The following is a 23872-nucleotide window of genomic DNA, read 5'->3' as shown; positions in this document are numbered from 1 at the left end:
CATTTAAGTGTGTGAATATGCTACTGATAGGGCCGTACATTATCTGATGGAATTTTGAGTTGAATAATTCTTATTAAAATGTAGATCTATACATGTGTAGTTTAATTGAATTAGAACAAATATTAACAAGAAAAATTTTGTTCTGTTCAGCAAAGTGGGTTTTTAAGATTTTTTTTTCAAGCAAGGGAGACTAAAGCACTAATGTAATCAAACTATAGTAGGTTAGTATTTTAACGTTTAACCAATTAATATCATTACAGTTCACATTTAATAAACTTTAGACGAGTATTTCAATAACATAATAATTATATCCCAAGTTTATGGATACTCCTTGAAGTGAAAAAGAATACATACATATCTATACAAACTATGAAAAATAATAAAATGATATTTTCATTGAAATATACAGTTGTTCAGAATTTTTTCTATCAATATCGCTATCCAATTACATCGTTAATGCGAGCCTACCTTCTAATCTAAGTTACCAAAGCCAAAGAATGACCCAGCCAGTACGGACAATCTTTATGTAACAACTATATACGTGAAACCTAACAGGTTCCCTATATGTTAAATTTACAGATGAAGCATGGCAGAAGTTTGGCAAACAATGCATGGGACAATAAAGGACACTTTAAACAAATAGTGAACGAGATTTAGGGAACGGACCCCGGGGTCCATCCACCTACCCAGGGAAGTCAGCTGTTAATTAAATTATATACACCGCTCTAGTGGCGTATTTCTCATTACCAATCAAAATAAGTGAGTATATTTTCGATTCATTTCAATTTATTGATTAACCAAACATGTCGCCACGAAACCATGTTGGTGATGTTACAAAGCATCTAAGCAATGTTTTGTCAAATAACAATTTGACAAATGGGTATATATATCCCTCTAACTATTTTTAGAATTTGATACTAATACTATGTACAACAAAGCAGTGCCTTTAAGCAAAATAGTCCCTATACTTGCATAGTGTATATACATTTATTGGGACATTTTAAATCAGAATGCTTGACACCTGTCAAAAAAGAAGATTTGCAATTCTAAAAACAAGTGTCAAAATTGAATTATCATTTGAAGAAAAGAATTGAAATTGTCTGATGTACACCCTTTCCAAAACTGAGAAATTCCCTACTTTTACTTTCATTTTCAGAGTTTTTCAATACAGACACATTTTGCCGGAAAACGAATCTGACTTCAAACCACGAAATTTTAACAGGAAAGAGACAATTTGATGAGCTTTCATTCAAGAGGTCCCTCGTTGTTGAACGAAAATTAGGGCCGGAGCTATGAACCCTAACGTTAACATTACCGCCTATGGAAAATGCACTAGTACTAGTGGACTATACCCAAATAACAATTTGACAAGTCCTATAAGGATGATATCTGTGTCCGTAGATCAAGACCGTACCTGAATAAGCAATACAGTCATGCATTCATTTTCAACAATAGTTTTATTTAATAAAAAGTCACTTAAACGAGATTCTTTTGGGATATATGGTTTTGAATGTCCAGATACGTTGCATCGTTTTTGAAAGGGGACAGAATCATCCCAAAAAATTTGACAACCTAAAAAAAACCCAAAACCACCCCCCCCCCCAAAAAAAAATAAATTAATAAATGAATAAATGAATAAATAAACAAACCACGTCCCAAATCATGAAATTCATTATGGCTGGGGGTAGCACTCTTTGTCCTTTAATTTCATATCAATTTTGACATATTCCCAGAAAAGTAGGAGGGGGGGGGTGCAACTCCAAAATAATTCAATTTTAAGAAAAATGTTTGCTGCGATAAAAAGTCACCCCCCCCCCCCCTTTCTCAGTTTCAATGCATGAAGGATATCCAAAAATTCTAAGATATGCTAATTCATTTTTTTTTTTATACATGATATTGAATTTAATTACTTTTGTAATTCATAGTTCTTTCTAATTTGTCTGTAAGATAATAGTTTTCCAACTGTTGGAAAATTTGATGTTCTTTTGTTGTATGTTAAAAATTTTTGATAACTTACTTTTAACTGTTCAATTGATATATATATGAGCTGCAGTTTTCATGTCCAATATATATATATATATATATATATATATATATATATATATATATATATATAGACGTGTAATTAACAACCTTTAAAATGATCAACAACATTTATAGTAATTAGTAATTGTTAGAGGCTCGAATTGGGGCAAATTTTTATATAGTCCAGAACAAAAATGTATTTGCTATATACTAGTTTATCATTATACAGAAATCTGTATTATGATAAATGTTAACGATTTGTTTTCATCCTATGTATCAAAAAGTTTGAAGTTACATGCAGAATTATCATACTAAAAAACGTTTCGGCAGCAACATAAAATCTCAAAATTACACCTCATATCATGTTTTAACTTAGCAATCTGCCTTCATACCAATATTCACGAGATAGTCGTCTTCTAAAATATCTTTTTTTTTTAAAAAACCTTTTTCTTATCATGACTAGTCATTCTATTTTGATATTAAAACGTTTTTTAAAAAAAGCTTTGCTACAGAGTCAGGCATGAGGCATCGTTTTTAAAAGTTATGCGGAGGCAGACTTATTCGAAAACTTGATAATCAAAATAAATTCCACTAAACACACAGAAAATCTTCGGAATACAATTTTCCATGTAAAAAGAAACAGTGTTGCGTGAAGACGTTCGGAATGGAGGGGACAGGACCCCTGAATTCTACAGGCCTGAGAATGGAAGAGTTCCTAGCGTATATCTAAATGCTAAGTTTTAACATTTGTTTTAGTTTTTGTTTTTTGTTTTGATTTTTTTTTTGTTTTTGGTGTGTGTGTGTGTGTGTGTGTGTGTGTGTGTGTGTGTGTGTGTGTGTGTGTGTGTGTGTGTGTGTGTGTGTGTGTGGTTTTTTTTTTGGGGGGGGCGAGTCTGTACAATAAAAATGTATTAGAAGAGATTCTAAGTACATATGTATGTTGTTTTCTCTCGATATCATTTCTTTTACATGTAATAAAAATCATGAAAAATACGTATGCTTCATTATCACGCTTGAATTCCCGCTGCTCCTGGCGCCTTCACTATAGTCTATCCGAATTCAAGCGGAGCCGAATCTCAGAACGTGATTTTGCTGTTAATTGATGTCAACAGTTTGAGAAACACAGCATGGATGGAATGATTTCCTTACATCAGTTATCCTATGTTTTACTATCACATGAACATTTTAAAAGTGGTCATTAGTTCAAGTAATACATGCAGAGTAAATGATGGAGACGAAGGGCGTGGAACTTTGAGTACGGACAAAATACTTGGTTTTTTGTATTATGTATTATGGTATCATAACCCAAGGAAGGAAGATTTGAAGGCTCTAAATCAGTTGCAAAAGACTCAAGTAATTGATGGCAAGAATATTAGTCTGGTACCCTTCCCACAATTCCGTTCGCGCACTCTCTACATCTCAATGTAGAGAGTGCGCGAACGGAATTGTGGGAAGGGTACCAGACTAGCAAGAATATAGGATCAGAGACAGCTGACGTTAAAAATATTTTCTTTCATGATAATATAATTCCCTGCATGTACTATAATAATCACAAGTTATTATCTTTAAGTAGTAACAATAAAAAAAAAACAAACAAGAGGCCTAGAGGCCTTGACGGTCACCTGAGTACCATACTGACATACATGTAGTCCTCAGATTGACCCGTCAGAGGGAATCATTTTTGCATTTTAAGCTTTATTTTGGGGTCTAAATACTAATCCAAATTTAAAGTTTGAAATCACTTATTCATCAGGGGAAGTGAAAGAATCTGGGATTATTTAGCTCCAGGTACCCAAGATTGTAAACATTAGGTAAAAAGAGACCATCGTGCCTTTATTTGTCAATCTTTTATAATTTTCGTTTTTGTTTATAACGCACACAACACGCATAAATAATTATAATTATTATAATAAAAGTAGAAAAGAAGATTTTCTAAGATTGAATACATTTTCACTATACGGTCATATTGACCGCACTCTATGAACTGAAGGCCTGACCCAGGGACCATGACTTTCACAATTTAAACAGGAAGCTTCATGCTCATCATTACCATGCATTTAGTTTTTTTTCAAGCGTACATGGGAGTGGAGAAGTTTTTTTAAGATTGAATACATTTTCACTATGTGTCCATACTGGTCCCGCCCTAGGACCTGAACTTCTGACCCAGAGGTCTTGAATTTCACAATTTAGGTAGAAGGTTCTATGGACATCATAACCATGCATTTAGTTTTTCTCAAATATATATGAGTTGAGGAGATGATTTTCTCTGATTGAATATATTTTCACTATATGTTCATATTGAACCAACCCAAGGGCCTGAACCCTGACCCAGGGGCCATGAATTTCACAATTTTGGTATAGGGCTTCTTTGATAACAAACAATGGATAATAACAGACAAAGACCAATTGCAAAAGGTCACCCAAGTGACCTTAAAATATAGTTTTAACATTAGGTGCTTGTGCACTGTTCAATCTTTATTAAATCCTCTGAAAAAATAATAATTAATCTTAATATTCAAACAGATGCTCCAGCATTGCAGTTAGGAAAAAAACCCCTCAAACATGTACAATCTCCTGTCAGTGTATTTTAAATACCCAGTAACATTTAATTTCCTCATAACTCCTAAAATTGTTTTTCCCATTCTTTTTTTAAAGTATAAAAAAATCCCCGTGTCAAAAAATTCAGCAATTGACTTCCTGTTCATTTTCCAAAAATCTACGTTTGCTTTACCCTGCAACTGTATATAATGGAGCGTCATTAATACGAGTGAAACTTAACATACTTTTTTCGTAAGATTGGACAGATCTATTTTGAATAGCTCACAAACAAAAATATATTTAATTCACTTTCTAAATCCTTCTTACTATACAAATTCATAAAATTATCACAAAATTAGCGTATTTCCACAAAACTAAAAATAAATCCTGTTCTTAATGCTGTAGTTTACTTCCTATAATTTCCCATTCATTTAATCATGTTGATTGGCAACCATCTAAATTTAACTTTTCCCAAAGTTCTACACTAAAATGTCATTCAGATTTCTATCATTCAATTTCCTCTGAGCTTCCCACTTTCATTATATGTATGTTTCCTCATCTGCTAATGAACACACAAGTAAAAAGTTTTCAAAATTTATTTGGATTTACAAAATATCTATTGCACAAAATAAGATGCTTTTGAACATTGTACAGCATCAACAAAAAACAACATTTCTGGTCTGAATATTTTTTTGAATTTAAGTTCATGTTCTGATATTACAGTTCAATCTTCTTGAAAGACATTAAAATAAAAACAGCTTAAACATGTTAAAGTGCTCAATCATTTCAGCTGTTTATCGTTCAGTTCAAAACAAACAAAAGAGAGACTCATGCATACATACTGTTACGGCTTGTTTACAATCGAGAGATCATTTTTATTTTGCTGGTTTCCATCATTTGACAATTAACAATAACATTCTCTTTTAAACGTCACATTGTACAAAGGTACTTAAACCTGCCATTATGTAAAAGATGCTGCTCTTTGTATAAAATACACATCATTAATATACAAGTCTTAAAAATCCCAACGTTGGAAGAATAGCACTATTTCTCAATGCCATTTCAACCACTAATATGATATACTGAGAGGCTCCTCTACGTTTTCAAATTCTCTTTAAATCTAAATTTTAACTCCATAAAAACCTAAATTTTTTTTTTTTGTAGATAAACCTTTCAATCACATCATATTAAATGGTCTATTAACAGGCATACATCAAATTAGTTTGGACTAAAACCAATCACTAACATAAAATCATTTACATGTTAACTTTGGTTCTCATACTTCTAGATGTTTATAAATAATCCACAAAAGAGTCTGTTAAGTGCTGACAACACTTGTCCATTTAAAATTCTATACAATTAACCAAATTGTTGTTGAGTAGAGAATTTCAAAATATGGATTTAAATCATTTACAGGAACAACCATTAGACAAAAATCATTAAATATCAAGTGTCCTTCAATATAAGATTGTTCATCTCCAAGACTCGGGACAGTATTCTCATCCTTGGGGAGGATGGGTAAGAGATAATCGGTTGACTAGATGTCGAAAATCCCTGAACATTTTCAATTTGTGTCGAAGGTTCAACTCCTAGCAACCATGGTTCCCAATGTCACGAGACCTACTGCAGTGAACATCAGGCCCTTCCAAAGCTTGTCCTCTGTTGCTCCTTGCTCGGGAAAATAATCAGAAAACGCATCCTGTTGAAAAAAAAATAAAAAAAAATTGATATTTAAATGTACAATTATGACACACAAAATTACTCAAAATCCTGTTTCAATCACATGACATTTTTGGGCAATAAATTCTCTTATACATTGGTCCATTTAATCAAGATATTTAAATTCCCAAGTTTGCCAAGCTGTAGACGAATTTTGGCACATGAATCACCATACTTGTGGTAAACTAATGCATGGTGGTTAAACATGGAATTTGGAACATTGCCAGGTTCATTGAGAATTCAATACACGTTTATGGCAATTTGCCAATGAAAATCCCTTAGGATCATTATAACTATTTCGAGGAATATTTTAATTTCTTCTTATTTTTTTCTTGTTCCTAATCATTTTCTTTTTCATAATCTAAATTCTTAACCCCTTCTATAGAATGTTTTGTTATATTTTGTATTAAAAGTGTCAAATTACAATATTATAAATAGTTGAACTGATTTAAACTATAACAGCATTCAACTTTTGTTATACTAATGATCTCTTCAAGTTACAGTTGACATTCAAATCAATACTAACCCATCCCCCATTATCCAAGATCCATTTCCCCAATTTGCTTGCCACATATTTTCCTGCATAGAGTGCTATCCTTTCTTCTGATTCGGGGTTATGTTTTTTACAATGGGCTGCCAATCGTGAAGCAAAAGTGTAGACAGCAACGATTCTCCCCCAATTAATTGTCCCGTCCTCAAAAATCTCATCCGCAACTGATACGAATGTTGAGAAGGCATTAGTGTCATTCACATTCAATTTCTGCACCATAGATTTAAAAGCGATATTATGTCGGTCGGACATTTCTTTTACAGTTCTTCTCATTGTTTTACAGTATCTGTTTTGTGGAGTTTTGGTCGAATCATCTTCAAATGTGGCAATAACATCAGAAGCTATCACCTCTGCCGTCTGTCGGACTTTATCCATCGGTGTGGTACTGCCAGGAGTCTGTGTTTCTTGGTCTAATTTTGTCATATCTTGCCCTAATCCAGCAAATCCAGGAAGAATACCAAGCTGCCGGTTAATTTCACTGAATAGACTTCCTTTCAGATAGTTTCCACTGGAATGCTTTATGTTTTCTAATTCGGTAGCCATTTTTGTTTCAAAATTCACTGTTTTCCTTTCAAATAAATGTGAACCAAAATGAAGAATAAACAAGTAAACAAGAAAAGTCTTTCTCCCTTCCCTCACAATATGGCCGAGCTCAGACGGAGTGATTCACGTGGTTACAATACTGCCAGATTATTGGTCTTGGTCGTATATATCGTTCTCGTCTATTTTTGGAATCGTATACGTCAACATTCAACAACAAATCTCATTGGCTAAAACTTGTGAAAGGTAAAGGTGGAATTTCTTTTCCTCAAATATCTGTTGAGATTTTCATAGTTTTGCAGCTTTCGGAATTTAATTTAGAATTCAAGAATTTACCGTTTCCGTATCGTTTGATCAGTTTCAGAGACAGGAAATCAGAAGATTCACATGGGTATGTCGATTTTTGATTTGTTTATAGAAACCGAATTTCCTCGGTGTTATTTTAAGACCAGAAACTGATATATTTTTATTGTAATTTTTAAAATCAGACAAGTAATATATTTTTTAAAGTGTATATAATGCATTTACGTTGTAGATATACCAATTTTAAGTTATTGTATCATTTTAAGTATGTGTTAATTCCAGAAGTGGATATCTGACCCACATAGCCTATTTGCATGATATCCATATGGATATAGGCCTACGTTATTCCAGTCCATTTCTCTATGGGGAATATTTGATATAGGACCTACATGTACTCTTTTGAGAAGTGGGCAGGTATAGTCTTCACCAACGTCCACTTCTCAAAAGAGAATAATTTGACGACTTTTAAGTTACTCATAATGTAAGGAAGGAAAGGACAACTTTTCAAATGAGGAGCTTGAGGATATGGTGGATCTCTTTAAAAATAAAAAATCAAGGACGCTTGAGTTTTAAAGGGGCTAGGACAGATTTGATGCTCATAATTTCAGAACTTTTCTGAAATGATATGACGTGTATGTTGTTAAAATAAATAATTTGTCAAAGGCAGTCTTAGTATTTTTTTCAATGACAAATTAGAAATTTACAGCTGCAAAAAATTTAAGAGGATGTATCTCTGAAATATGGTTTTTCATTGTTATTTTATGCACTCCGAATGGGCATAAAAATGCTGAAAATCTATTTCAGCCGCCTTCCTGGTCCCCCCAGCAGGGCTCTGCCATGCACCCGCTGGGGGCCTGTAGCGGCCCCCAGACCCCTGGTTATCTTTCCCATTTTCTCAAAAAGAGTTGTTTCCCCTAAAACCTAGACTAATCCCTGGTTAGTAAGTTATATATAATATATGGGTGAAGCCAAGCCGTCTATGAGAATGATCTACCCAATATATTTCTGTAGTCAGCCAGTAACAAACCTAATAAGTGTTTTGTTTTCCTGAAGACTATCGAGTGAGACATTTATTCACAAAAATTGATCATCTATGCAAATCCATGTAAAAGTGGCCTTACATCTGGTCCAATTTATTCACAATCAAACTCTTCAAAATTATCATTCTCCCCTTTTAAATACTGTAGATTGCTAATTAACCTCGAGGAATTAATTTCTGCTTAAAATGGTGAGAAGCACCCCTCGGGGATTTTAAAATCTCGCTATTATTTTCTAAGAGATGAAAACTTTAAGAAATAAGGATGGAAATTCTGTGTTTGCGATTTTATATTCTCAGGATTTTATGGGAAACCGCGAGATCCCAGAATTAGGTACTCGCGTAATATAAGGAATTTACAGTACTCTTTGAAAATTTTCACCTTGCCCTTGTTTACACTTGTTTTGTTTTGTTGATATTCAATTTTGAAAATGTTCTCCCTTTCCTCCGCAGAGGTTTGAGCAAATCTTGTGCTGCCATATTAATTATATATTCTGCACAACAATGTGATGTCAATTCAGAGGGAAACTACTCAATTTAAAAAAGTAATTTCAAAGGGCAACTACTCCAAATCTTTTTAAACTCACGGAATGCGGTTTCTGTACTTAATACATTATGAAATGTCGAGATGAATAGGTGAAACGTTGGCCTTATTGTCAAATTTTAATTCTCACCAGACAGACATAGAGATATATCCAGCAGTCATGTGTCATGTATATATAAACCAATGAGGCAGCAGCTTGTGTTGGAGAAATTCCACTTTTAAATAATAAGTGTGCTCTTGCCGACACAAAATCAAAATCAAACAAATAATATGTACCCTGGACAATGCAAATTTTAAGACATGTACGTGACTGTAAAAATGATAATGCTTTAAAGACCCTTTCCTTTTTAGCTCACATCAATTACATGTAGACATGGATTTTTTTTTTTTATCCCATTCCATCAAGTGTCTGTCAATCTGCCTGTTAACTTTTCACATTGTTCAACTTCTTCACTAGAAGCACTGAGCCAATTTCATCCAAACTTGGCACAAAGCATCCTTAGGTAAAATGCATTCAAATTACTTTAAATGAAGAGCCAGGCCCCCTTCCAAAATGATTAAAACAGATTGTAGATAGGTATGAGTATTTTAAACATTATAAATTCTTCTCAAGAACCAAACATATAACTTGCTTTTCCCTTTGCGTAGTTGCATTTATTATTATATGCATGTGGACGTATGTTAGAGCTTTGGTTTGTTAGTGTAAAAGGCTTGTTCAATGTTGGCAAGATTTCATATCATCCTGTTATAAAATTTAATTCTTTGTTTACAAACAATTAACTCATTGCACATTGATCACTTTAAACTATTGAATATATATATAGACATACATTGTGAATTCACCCTTTTTGCATATCTTTAAAAAATTACATTGTGACATCATTTTATTTAACCCGGCTTCAGAAGGATACAAGGAAATTTACACCTGACTTGTTAACCAATCAGAAGTCATTAAAATAAATTAAGCCGCAGTAGGTAAAACCTATTTGCATCCTGTTTGTAAGCAAAACAAATAGCTTCCTACAAGCTAAGTAGAAAATAAGTGACCCCAAGATATATGGAATCCAACCAGGGGTAAATTCCTGTTCACCATTGATTGCACTTAAATAATTAATAAAATAGGTTTTTCTTATGGTCCTTTTGATCTCACAAATGTCTGATTTGATAAAATTTCTAAACTAAGGACACATTATATCTGTTTAAAAACATAAAAAATGCTATACAATGTACCAGTGATAACTATAAAATGTAGTTAGAACCATTTTAACAAGAGCTTTGACTTTCTGTGGGATGTTACTATCTAGTTTGCTCATCAAAACATGGTGTCAAATATTGACCTGCTTTCTTCTAATTCGCTAAAAGAAGCTGATTATTGATATTCATAGACTGTCAAAACTGGAAAGTTGTTTTCCAAGAACTGCTTTGCTGTGTGAAATTGATGCTGTTTTAACGAACTATACATCTCTGGGTGAAGTCGGGCGAGTGTCATTGCGTTCAATATATTCATATCTATTAGCCAATGACTGGACAGTTACCCGTTTTCATCAAATCGGAGTTTGTGACGTACTGCTCAAAGTCCAAGCTCCTGTTAAAATGGTTCTAGTTATGATTTGATAGGTTACAAGAACTCAAAATTTAGACCCCAGTCAGATTCTGCCTGCTTTCTTCCATTTAGTTATTAATAAATTAAGATTAATGTCGATAAAGGAATATTTTCTATTTCGGTGTTATAATTCGTGAATACAGAATGTATTATAGATATCTTAGAAAGTGTCTCTAAGTACTTTTAAGTGTCTTTAAGGATTTGATGAAAATTCAACTATTTTGTAAAAGGGTTAAAAAAAACTTTGTTATTTTCAGGACATGGGAGCTGACGGAATGGAAGAAGAAGAACCACAACGTTCTTTGCCCCACCCCCAAAACAACCCTCAAATTCAGGTGACACGTGCTGAAAGTATAGAGAACTCTCAGAGTGATACAGAGGAGAGTAACGAGGAGAGAATTCGACTGAGTCAGCAGTCTTCTGAGCGCAGAGGATCTGTCCCCACTGGGCTAGTTGAGCATCACCTCAACCCCCAAGCGCATTCTATATGTGGACAAATTCTGAGAGTGATGGGGGATGAACATTACTCTAAAGGTTTAGGTAAACATTTAAGGTACATGGGAGATGAAATGTGTTATTCGTATTTTCTAAGGAACAGATACTACTCTTCCCAGCAGAACTCTTCCCCTGGCCTTACAAGTAGCCATTCCCTTCCAGATTTAAGAAGAGAGTACGGACCTGAGCAATAAGACTGAATCCTTTTATTCTTAGGAGACAGGCATTTATAGTTGTTGTGATATTCCTGCAGTCAGAGTTCAACGAGACAGTGAAATACCATCATATAGACAGATAAATTGACTCTCGAATTGGTTGTAAGAGCAAATATTTGTATCATGTTCTGAGGTTGAGTACCTGGAAGGCATATATACTGCCGCCCTGCTGTGAAATGAATAAAACTAAAGAAGTTTTTACTGTATGCAAGGAAGTAGTTTGGATTTTGATGATGACCCACTTTTGATAGGACAGTGTTGTACACCTAGGTGAATAGTTCTGAGGTTGTTGGTACATTAAATGATGTCATTTTCTGTTTTTGATGGATCAGTTATTTGTTTACCATTAACTGCTGAGTTTTGATGTAAACAGACATAGTCACATACAATAAACATCTAGATCAGCAGGATTATTAACCAACCTTGCTACGTTTAAATACCTATAGACATACACTGCTTTTTATCACGTAGACAAATCAATAATGTGTTTTAAACACACAGGTAACAAACATGTTTACCAAAGAATGATGTAATGGTGTTTTATAATTTTGTAACAATTTTAGTTTTGCTGATAAGGAGTGTTAACTTCTCAGTATAAATGTAGGGAGGGGTCATTTACCTGCAAGAAGCCAGACAGAAAAGTTTAGCTAAATTCTTGGTCTCTCTCCAGATTTAGCAAGTTTATTGATCTGACTTCAAGTTTTCATTCATATATTTAAGTTCAGATATTTTTAGAATTTAAGTTCTTTGAGAATAATTAACAAATATTTGTTACTTTTAATCCAGAAAAAGAGATTTATGATTTCAAAAGTATGAATTTTCTTTTAAAAATTTCCGAAAAGGTGCCTTATAATTATATACGGATACTGGTATTTGATATCACTCAAGTATCGTTATGTAATTACTATGCTTTTCAGCATTGAATTCAACAAAGTATTTATATTATATTTTTACATAATTATCTGATTTTTTCACCAATGTTTAGAGTGATCAAATTCTAAAGACACATGGTCTCCCAAAACCTACAAATGATCTTTATTTTCTGAAGATGCCTTAGACATTTACCTCAGACTCACAACGCCAAATATTACTGCATAGTGTGTGATGATCAATACTACATGTATATATTTGTACATGTAGTGTTTTTTTAAAAATATGTAATATTGATTTTAATCATTATAATAATAATAAAAAGAATATTCTTAAACAGGAGCATGTTTTGAATTTATGAACACTACCTAATGTTCATGTTCCATAAATCACCACACAAGTTATGGTTATTGTAATATTGATAAATTAAGATAACGAACAGATATAAATCATAGTTAATTAAAGTAATATGATGAAGAAATAGTGCACATTGCCATTTGATGCAACAACATGTACCACAGTATCCTGTCTCTAGTTCATTAAATAGGACAGACCATTCATAGATACTGCCATCATTACTCATTTAAAATACTTAGATCTAATGTGATGAAATTCAGAAAATCATATGAAAATGTTACACATTTGAAAAATCATTCTAAATTTTTTTGTAATATTATTGATACAAGTTTTGATATTCAATGTACATTTGCAACAGGTGTTTAATTACTACAGGTGTTGAATATGTCAGATTTTTGAACTTTCAATCCAGAAATTATCCTTCTAATGAGAATTAATTTAACTACAGATATTGTATCTACATGTACTTGATAAGCAGGCCATTCCATGAAGGGGTTATGCACAAAGACATTCTTGAAGGGTTTAATGGAGTATTCATGCACCCCCAACCCACACACATTTTTCGGTGTAAGAATGACATCAGCAGAGGTTGACATGTTCAACACCCGAATAAGTACAGGTATTTTACCTACAGTAAATACCTGTTCATAAAAGGACATTTGTTTCTTAATAAGTTTTTATTGTGATTGAGAACTTAAAAAGGTTGAATTTTTTTGACAGTCTAAATCTTAATTACAGTATGTTGGTTTGATAAAGTTTGCTAATTGTGTAAAGATGCATGTCTTATTATTTGTACAATATATATGTGGGAGAAATTGCAAAAGGTAGTTGAATGCTTATTTTTTTTATATGCGAGTGACTATTTGTGCAGCACTGATCTAGCAATATTAGACTTTGGTTAAGCAATAAATAATGCACTGCAACAGATGTTCTTTGCATTAGTAACAGAGGTATAAATAATGAATTCATGTACCTTGCACATTGGCAGATTATCAATGAAAGTTAATAAGCAGTGTAAAGGATTGTTCAATGAACTACATGTATATCAATAAGTGCTCATATCTTATCTTTGAGCAAAATGAGTAGTTTGTAAATCTCTATACGGAATTTTGTGTTGAAATTGTTATACATTTATAAAATGAATATGTAAAACATTATGAAGTCTAATTTATATATGTTATATAAAAGTCAGCCATCTTGATGTGCAATACTGGTTTGACTAAATGTTATGAATGAGTTATTGTGATATATTTAGGTATTAAATTTATATGGTTAGAAAAATAGAGAAATATATAACTCATGGAGTGAAGTTTTTCCTGTCTTATAAGTTATGTTGTAATATACTTTTTTTTGTTTATAGTTTATAAAATTGATAAATTTGTGTTATAAAATTGACAATACAAATGTTTGCAATTAACAATGGCACCATAAAATGGAGTCTTCATTTAATAATAATAATATTTGTTTAGTCAGAAGAAGTAGAAACTCTTCTTTATTGTGTAATGATAATGGGTGGGAATATAGGAGTGCTATGATGCAATATTGTGCAATTCAATGTGTAATCGTTACATGCATGAATTTTGCTGCTGTATGGATTAATCCCATCTAGATGTCTGGTGGCGACACCTCACACACTGTGTACATGTGTCACAGATGATAGACGACACACACAGTCTAAAATCGCTCAACACTTAATCAGCTGGAGTTCGCTGATAATTAATCACGACATGTGTTGTAATTGGTCTCCATTTTTTTTTTTTGGGGGGGGGGTTGTGATAATTGTATTTTAATTTATTTTTTTTGGGGGGGGGGGGGGGTTGTCGGTCTAAGAAGTTTTAGTTTGGATTTCTCTTTTGTTATAACATATACCTGTTCAATCGATTGATATATTTAATAAATTAATTGATAGGTTCACTGGGTTTTGCTGATTTTTTTTTATTTTCCACGTTTTAGAAACGAACAATTTCATATATAAGATAGCTGCAGGTCCGTAGCTTCCGGTCTGAATAAATTCGGATGGACGATTTTTTTCAGACCGGGAGCTACAGACCTGCAGCTAATATATAAGATTGAAATATTTATCTTTGAATAGCATAAATGGCGGATATATATAATTTCAAATTGGCATGAAAGCATTTTCCATGTTTTAAGCATACTTTCTCTATTGTACGCATATCAAATAATATGGATAGATTTTACGCATGTAGAATTTTCCTGCTTTTTTGTCGATTTGATGGATATGAACTTATTAGCGAGAATGGAATATGTAAACGTAAATAAGATGCCATTGGTTTAAAATCGTAGTGCAGCTAGGAATATGCATCCACACACTCTTTCAGTTTCAGAATTATAAATAGATAACTTCTCGCGGACACCTCTTGTATGTAACGTGTAATAGAGTACAGTGTACATAAATGAATATTTTCCAGTTACATGCATCCTAGAGAATCGCGATTAATTTGTGCCATTAAAAAAAAATATAGTAATACAATATTATTATTGATAACGAAAATTGGATATGCATCGGTAATATTGGTATTCTAATATCTGAAATGAAAATAATTCTTCCCAGCTATAACCTGTGAATATTATTGGAAATTTATTTGCGGATAAAATGCAGGCAATAAAATTAAATGCGATGTTGTTTGTGTAAAACGAAACGCAAATTCATATCAGACAATGAAAAAAATAAGGAAAAGAGCTGTTTATACGCAATAAACGCACTTCTAAGTCCAAAACATTATTGCAATAATACTATTTGACAAACTGCATGAAAATCAATAAATATACTACATTAGGGGGCTGTATTGTCAACAAATTAGCAATCAGATCTATCTTATATCTTAAGATATGATAAATATAGCCAAAAGTTTTAGAATTGGAATGTCTTTCTATTTTTTTATACTTGGCTCTCTTTTTTAAAAAATCCTCTAGTTCTAGTCTAGAAGTAACCACGACCATCCGACTCTCTTAAAAGCCAAACATTGGATTATCAAAGATATCAAACTTATGAAAAATGTATGTTTTTTAAGTTTAATTTTTTTAATTTAATTAATTTTAATTTAATTTTAATTTAATTAAAAAACCCCCACAAAACTCAAAAGTAGTTTTCCTGTAGGTATTAATCGACTATTTAGTCACAGACGTTTCATCCATTATATTTATAAACTCTCTATTTACATGCATATATTGACTTGTTATTAATTTTAGCATGACAAGAACACGAGGAAGTTACATATGATACTAGCGAAGATGATGTTTTTTTTTACAACGATCACCGATGTATCATTTCCTTATGATTTACAGTTAGGATACCACTACGAATGATTCCATTGTTTTTTATATACGGTACATTACATACACGGAAAACACTTTTTTCAAATTTTTTATTCAACGACCTACGAATGATTCCCTTGATTTTTATATACATTACATGCACGAAAAACACTTTTTTCAAAATTTTTATTCAACAACAATTGAAGTCATCTATAAAACAAATGATTAAGAAATAACGTTAATTTTAACAACCTTTTTATTTAAAAAGTTGTTGAAATTAACGTTATTTCTTAATTACTTGTGTTAATCCGTACTTTGTTTACAACCAACAAACAAACAACTATATAGATTTACAAATCTATGAAGAACTTACAATGTTAAAGACTTTAGTCACGTAGATGACCAACTTAAAATAGATTGTACATATATTTACTTGTTTACCAAAAGGTGATATCAACAACCTTTTTATTTAAAAAGTTGTTGAAATTAACGTTATTTCTTAATTACTTGTATTAATCCGTACTTTGTTTACAACTAGCAAACAAACAACTATATAGATTTACAAATCTATGAAGAACTTACAATGTTAAAGACTTTAGTCACGTAGATGACCAACTTAAAACAGATTGTACATACATTTACTTGTTTACCAAAAGGTGATATCTAATTGTTGTTTTTTCCTATAAGATTATAGAAGATTTACCTCTCTCTCTCTCTCTCTCTCTCTCTCTCTCTCTCTCTCTCTCTCTCTCTCTCTCTCTCTCTCTCTCTCTCTCTGTATATATAAAAGAAGGTCAATTGCCTGAAAACATAGAGAGGGTCTTGGCATTCTTGGTCTCCCTCCAGACTTTTCATTGATCGTTTCATTCATGAGTTGAAAATCCGGATCCGTTTTTTTTTGGCACTTAGTTCTTTGTCATTGATAACAAATAATTTTAACCCCTAAAACGGAACATTAACCTAGTGAGGAAACAAGAGATGACCGTTTGTTAACACCTGCAAATGTTGAAATGTAAAAGTATCACCTGCACCTGGTGAAAATTAATGAAAGGTGTGTATAAAATCACTCGAATGCCTCTTAAGATAAGTTCAAAATACTAAGATTACATATCAAGAGATGTTTAGATTGTTTTATTCCGATCAATTAAATGGTTTACTGCTCTAAATTCAGGGTGAGAAAAATTCACAAATTAATGTTGGCGAAATACACAATACGTATTTGCATCATTAGTTACATGTAACTATGCGTATCTACATGTATGTAATTTTTCAAATGCTTTTTCAAAAACAATTTAATTGACTGTCGAATGTGCCCAGAGATAGTTTTACAAACACGTTTCACAGAACATGTGACCAATGAACACAGTTCGTAATATAGTTCAACACCATATTTAATTTTTCTGTTTTAAATAATTGAAAACTGTTTTCAAAACTTTTATTTCTTATCTGTCTACCCATAATTAAAAGATCAAAAGACAAATTTAAAAAAGATTAATCAAAATATAATTTAGCAGTTCTTTTCCTTTACAATTTATATGATAACAAATATTTGCTTAACATTTGCTTAGCTGCAGGTCTTTATCTCCCGGTCTAAAAAAATCGAATGGACGACCTGGGAGCAGCAGTGCCGCCCATTAAAAAATTGTGTTTTTATTACGCATAAAAACGTGCGCTAGTTTTGGGCGGATTAACCTTATTTATACGCCCATATCTGTGAAAAAAATTAGTACCATTAAATTTTAATTTGCAATTTACTACTGATATCGCCCTATCTTACTAATTGTTTGTAGTTAGTTATGCAAGAAGACCAGTAAATACTTCAAAAATACAATCACTATTTCTTACAAATAGTATGTAAATACTTATTGCTTTGAAATAACTTTCTTTATCACTTTATCGAACACGTGCAAAGTTCTTTTCATGTGATGCACAATGGTCCTCGAGGAATCGATGGAGTCTGATTTTTTTCTTCTGTATCTGTACTATAAACTTCGTTTGAACTATTAACTCGGTTAAAGCAGAAATCCAAAGGTATGAAAAATAAAGTAATAAGTCATAAGATGCGACCTTGTACAGATGTCAATGAAATTTTACCAATTGATCATTCTTATAGATCTAGGCGTTAGGTGGCGCAACCATCCACAGTGCTTGCCTACACGATGGATGACAGCGCGATCAAAGTTCCATCATTCTATAATTTCGAATTCCCGTTTAATTACTCACATGTGTAGAAAAGCTTTTAACTTTAGTGAAAGAGCAATATTTCTAAGTTGTATTTGAAATTGTGTCGTATTACTTTATGCTATGATCCTTACGTAATCAGAATACCTACTGTAGTAGAAAGATTAAATCATAAAGAGTCAGCCATTTGCTTAAATCACGCACATCCTTTAATTATTGAAATTAACATTATAGTCAAAGTTCATAAACGGTGTATATGTACTTATATATACAGTTATATATACATGTATATACACACACTGTATCTTGACTGTACATTTATAGTATCAAGGATTTTGAACAATATAAACACCCACGCGAGTAAATTTAATGATAACTTTTGATTAGATAATCAATTGCCTGGTCATTTCGTTATGTTCATACCTAACAACTTCGTGTACGCACAGGAATAGATGAATATAATTATATGATGACAAACTTAAGACAAGAAAAGATCATCAACCGCAAAACTCTCATAATCTGTTTCAATTTCCATTCCTAATCAATGACAGTCATAAAGCACTGGTTTCTTTTATAACCTCAACAAAACAATCATAGTGTTTTTACATGTACATGTAAAATGGGTTTGAATTAATAATTTTAAAGTTTCAGACCAATAGACTTATATAATGATAAAAGTTTGAACAAATACATGTAAGTTTTATTTGAATATATACTGTTGTTGACAATGTAATTTTTATAAGGTTGCTGGTTTAAAAAAAAATTAATATCAAACTGTTATTTAAAACAATATGATCTCTAACCTCTAACACACACGCGCGCGCGCGCAAGATACCCATCAGGTCACATACCACTATTTTTTACCCCGTGCTCATTGACGCAAGTAGTTCCATTCTAAAAATGTATGTATTATTTCAAAAATTCCTAGGGGTACTAAATGGTCGAATTTGGTTCCTTTTATGGCATAGATGGAAAGAAGAAGGTTTGAAAAAAAATACAGGCAGGAAAAAATTTAGAAAAATTATCTTTACAGGCGCAATAGAAAGGGTGTCAAGAGGCCAATGTTTACACAAATTCCAAAGTGAAAGTGAATTTTTCATGGTAGGGGTTATTTTAGGGGCCATATCTAAGTCCCCTCTTGATTGATTGTCCTGTAGTTTGGATATGTTGTTGGACTAGTGTCATTCTTTAGGTATGCTGTATTTGAACTCATTTGAGCCGGTGGAATTTTTTATATGATTTATTTTTGTATAAAGGAATAAGAGGGAAAAATAATTGTGGTCTGTGTCCATCACAATCATGTAAACAGACTAGATGTTCAGCTCTGTTCCTGTATCTCTTTCTCTCCTTACCAATCTGGTATTCTTCAATATACATGTAGTTTTGAAATTGTATGGAAAATGCTGCATGATAGTGAACTTGCTACTCCCTTTATTATGTTTAGGTAAGAGCATATCAGTTTTATAAACTTTTAAGAAATTTTGGGCGGGGAGGTCCAATTTGCAGTTGGATTTTGGTACGTCGCATTCTGCTTGGTGTTTTGCATATAATTGTCGCATTCATTCTTTCTGTTTCACTTTAGGGGGTAAGCAGTTTGCATAAAGTTTTTCTCAAACTTTACAGAGTATATACTACTTTGTTTTTTCTAATCAATGCTGACCGAATTGAATTGTTTCCCTTTTCGTCATTTACTTTAATAAATGACATGTTATTCATTTCTAATGCTCCATGTTTTTTTTCATATAACATAAATACACCAAATGCAGTTTTTGAATAACTAAGGGACACAAATATCTTAATTTTGTCAATGAGAACCAACGTGAGCATAGGATGCCATGTCCGTGCTCCGGGGCCAATCATATGTAAAACTGACATGCCTGTAAAATTGAAATGCATGTAAAACTGACATTGTCCACAAACAATCTTACTTTTGGTCTCAGTGTCACTGTGACATTAAACATGTAGAATAGGAGTAGTGATTACATGGAGAGAGAGAGAGAGAGAGAGAGAGAGAGAGAGAGAGAGAGAGAGAGAGAGAGAGAGAGAGAGTTGCTTCAAAGTTATGGTACAATGACTAGTTATCTGTTTAGTGTATATATATATATATATATATATATATATATATATATATATATATATATATATATATATATATATATATATATATATATATATATATATACATGCGCAAATTAAATAGATAAACGATCGTTTTCGATGTTGACCTCTGTTTAGTGGCCCCTACAATTAAATGGAATGATATCACACGATCATGGCGGAACAACTCTGTATGTGAAACATGGATAATTTTTTTTGCGTGGAAGATAGGCAAAAACATGCAACAATAACCCTTAACTCTGCATATTTGTATGTATGAATCTAAAAACATCAATGAACAAATTACATAATTGAAAATATATAATTATATATTATGCAAAGAAACAATGGTTCAACTCTTGTGTAACTAAGAAGTCACAAAACCAAACAGCGTATTCAAAATAGAAATTAAATTTGAAATCTACCCCTTCCCCCGCGCCCTTTGGAACATAGAAAAAGAAACGAGGTTGATAAACAACTCTTTGTAAATTACTGGTTAATTATTTTTTCTCATTAATAAATCACAAAACACTCTTTGTTACTCACTTTAATTTTCATATCTTCATATCTTGTTCTGCATATACACAAACTAATATGTTGCATAGTCTGTATCATCAGTGTCGTCATTTCCGACATCGCCATTGTTGGATTTCAAATTATTGGCAAGATCCAAGCCTACAGTTATCGAAAGCAAGTGGAATGTTTATACTAGTATATCATATTGTAGGGTTGACATAAAATTACTTTTAGATATGTTCAATTCGACGATGTTAATGTTTTTCGTTTTAAGCTCATGGATTTGAATTTTGTATGCTCAGCAGGCAAGGTTATGAATACATTTGTGCACGACATTTTATCTGAAAAAACCGTATATCCGGGCTTTTTCACATATAACAAAATTTGAAAAAATTGGGAAAATGTATAACATTTTTAATTTGCGACAGTCATTTTTTTGCGATTTCTGCCTATTCAATTTGCGATGTAAAAAAATGATCGTGAATAAAGCAAAAATGAGATCATCGCAAAAATCGCCGGATGTACGGTAATTCTAAAATATATTTTTAGGAGTAACATACTAAGTTATTTTCATTTACTTTTTCTTTTAAAAAATGAAGAAAATACACATTTATTCACACTATATACAACAGAAGTTTGAACATACATTATCAAAAGAATATAAGATACAACCTCATTGAAAGTGTAAAATATTGATATCCATTTTTGCTTTACATCAAACTATTTTTCTTGCTATTCATCCATTTAATATGCAATACTAGTATGAATACAATAAAACGTTAACAGCTAAATTTTGATTATGTGTATATAATAAATATATATAATTTTATTTTATTACAATGTAAATATATATTAAAGTACACCACCTTTTGCGTTAGATAGAAATAGAGGACAGACATAGGGAATTAAAGGTGGCACTTTATGGAGATGGTCTTGAAAATCTTATATTTATATATTCATTGAATTCGTATCCTCAAAGTAAGTTCGTTTGTGTTTTATTGGGTCAGGTACTAGTATTAAGAAAAGCAAAAAAAACTATACACTTTCTTTTAGATCTGCCTTATGTACTAACAGTCCAATGAAAATGTAAGTATGTACCACCTACCAGCGTTGACTGCATTCAGTCCTGAAGATGCTGCATCCGCGATGCCCGAAACAGCGCCCCAACCACTCCCACCTCCAGAACCATTCGAACCTTTACGTCTGGATCGTCTGGAACGTCCACGACCAGATTGTCTGGAACGTCCACGACCGGATCGTCTGGATCTGCTACGACGAGACCTTCTAGATCCTCTACGGCGAGAACGTCCGGAACTTCTACGGCGTGATCTACTTCTTCGGCGCAGACCTCGTGTTTCTATCTCCTCAATTTCATCTGCTCAATTTTCCCCGAAAAGCAAATCATGTTTAAATACAGTTGGACAGATTGGATAAAAACAAATGTTTTACTACAATTATGACCGAAAAGTGAAAAAAGAAAATATTGTTACCCTTAGAAATCTGTGCAATATTTTTATCAGTAGCTGATCCATCTGCTAAAATATAAAGAACAATTGTAGCGTTGCTGTTAATGACCAAAACATTACTTTAAATTCACATGCAGTACATTTAAAAGTACAATGTTGTACCCTTTAAAGCAGCCTCAGTATCGGCATCTCGCTTATTCCTGTTAAGGATCGATTTGGTCTCTGTGTCGTAAACTGCTTCTGAAATTACACAGAGATAATATACTCTCTCTCTCTCTCTCCCTCTCTCTCTCTCTCTCTCTCTCTCTCTCTCTCTCTCTCTCTCTCTCTCTCTCTCTCATGTTATCGTTATCATTTAACTGCATTAATTTACTGTTCTTACTTTGCGATTTACCACTGCTAATGTTTTTTGTTATAATTCTTATTTAGTTTAAATCAGAATTCGATCTGTAAATATTAATTGTATTTCTATGTTCGGATTTGCTCACCTAGATCTTCATTCCTCCTCACATTATCATCAACCTCTTCAATGCTCTTAGAAGATGATTCTTCGTAAATGAAATGAGAAGAAAACTGTATCATAGAGGTGATTTATTTAAATTTCTGAGAATATCAACCGTTTAAAAAAAACATTGTGACTTTTTTTTTTTATATCAAAATTGAATTAATAGTTAAATATAACTCAATGAAATAACCCCCCCCCCCCCCCAAAAAAAAAAAAAAACAAACAAACGAAAAAAAAAAATAAGAATAAAAAAATAAATAAAAAAACAAACAAACCAATATGTATACACACAATGATCTGAATCTAATTCTTAGCGTCAAAACTTTACGACTTAACGTTAGATCGCGCGCTTATACGTTCAATCTTTAATGTCTAATTTAATTTTAATTTAACAAGCACAATTCATATACTTACTCGTCACCAATGAAGAAATAACTGCTACAATCAACACGACCAGAACGCAGAACCTCTCGGGAGCCATTTTAGTTCTTTTTGAATATCGGCCACTTATCAAGTTTTATATACTATGGGGGCATACACCACCTGTAAGTGTATTTGTATTTGGCAAACCCACTGGATAAACCTGTATGATAATTTTGAAATAGAACTACCTACTTTGCATTATCAGAGATCTATTAACTTTCAGTTCAAGATGTTACAAACAAAGTAAATTTAATTAACAATAATTTTAGAGAAAAGTGTGCTCTTTAACACTTTTCTATGTATTTAAAACCATCTGCGTATAAAAGTAAATTTATTGTTATTAACATTTATTGGTTTTCAGTCGTAGTTATTAATATTTTATTTAAGTTGTCACATAAAGTGAGGACCAGATCGGGTATCATCCAAATATAAGAATAGAGCGGTTTTAGAATATTTGGTCATACAGGTAGCGGAATCTTAACAGTGCATACAGTGGTAACAAGGTTATGGTTGACAAGCCAATCGTGTTTAATAGTCCGTGTACTGTGGGTGATCGTTCGTGTAACGTGCGGGATCGTGCGTGTATCAGAAAAATGGTTTTGCGTTTTTTACC

General features: G+C 32.4%; 3 protein-coding genes across 3 annotated transcripts; 1 reads left to right on the top strand and 2 right to left on the bottom strand.

The window, feature by feature from the left end:
• Positions 1–5143: 5143 nt before the first annotated feature.
• Positions 5144–7511, bottom strand: LOC128176153 (bcl-2-related protein A1-like). The gene is made up of 2 exons (XM_052842256.1): positions 6809–7511; positions 5144–6262 (listed from the first exon to the last, which is right to left on the bottom strand). Exons 1-2 carry the CDS (start codon positions 7373–7375, stop codon positions 6146–6148), a joined length of 684 nt encoding a protein of 227 aa, XP_052698216.1. The 5' UTR covers positions 7376–7511; the 3' UTR covers positions 5144–6145.
• An 85-nt stretch (positions 7512–7596) lies between these two features.
• LOC128176154 (uncharacterized) lies at positions 7597–11883 on the top strand. The gene is made up of 2 exons (XM_052842257.1): positions 7597–7763; positions 11116–11883. Exon 2 carries the CDS (start codon positions 11119–11121, stop codon positions 11545–11547), a length of 429 nt encoding a protein of 142 aa, XP_052698217.1. The 5' UTR covers positions 7597–7763; positions 11116–11118; the 3' UTR covers positions 11548–11883.
• Positions 11884–20881: 8998 nt separating this feature from the next.
• On the bottom strand, positions 20882–23398 carry LOC128177830 (uncharacterized protein DDB_G0287625-like). The gene is made up of 6 exons (XM_052844700.1): positions 23251–23398; positions 22820–22879; positions 22494–22571; positions 22356–22397; positions 21971–22240; positions 20882–21024 (listed from the first exon to the last, which is right to left on the bottom strand). The coding sequence occupies exons 1-6, from the start codon at positions 23315–23317 to the stop codon at positions 20939–20941; spliced, it is 603 nt and encodes a 200-aa protein (XP_052700660.1). The 5' UTR covers positions 23318–23398; the 3' UTR covers positions 20882–20938.
• Positions 23399–23872: the final 474 nt, after the last annotated feature.

The sequence above is a fragment of the Crassostrea angulata genome, chromosome 3 (assembly GCF_025612915.1).
Source record: "Crassostrea angulata isolate pt1a10 chromosome 3, ASM2561291v2, whole genome shotgun sequence".
NCBI classification, from domain to species: domain Eukaryota; kingdom Metazoa; phylum Mollusca; class Bivalvia; order Ostreida; family Ostreidae; genus Magallana; species Magallana angulata.
Note: the sequence above shows the minus strand (reverse complement) of the source record. Positions and strands in the feature narration are given on the sequence as shown.

Excerpts from the sequence above, each read along its gene's own strand:
- LOC128176153 (XM_052842256.1), bottom strand. The coding sequence starts at position 7,375 with ATGGCTACCGAATTAGAAAACATAAAGCATTCCAGTGGAAACTATCTG. Across the intron at positions 6,263-6,808 it reads TCTTGGATAATGGGGGATGG|GATGCGTTTTCTGATTATTT; the intron begins GTTAGTATTGAT and ends TTTTTTCAACAG.
- LOC128176154 (XM_052842257.1), top strand. The coding sequence starts at position 11,119 with ATGGGAGCTGACGGAATGGAAGAAGAAGAACCACAACGTTCTTTGCCC.
- LOC128177830 (XM_052844700.1), bottom strand. The coding sequence starts at position 23,317 with ATGGCTCCCGAGAGGTTCTGCGTTCTGGTCGTGTTGATTGTAGCAGTT. Across the intron at positions 22,572-22,819 it reads GAGGAGGAATGAAGATCTAG|AAGCAGTTTACGACACAGAG; the intron begins GTGAGCAAATCC and ends GTGTAATTTCAG. Across the intron at positions 21,025-21,970 it reads ACTGAATGCAGTCAACGCTG|GCTTGGATCTTGCCAATAAT; the intron begins GTAGGTGGTACA and ends CGATAACTGTAG.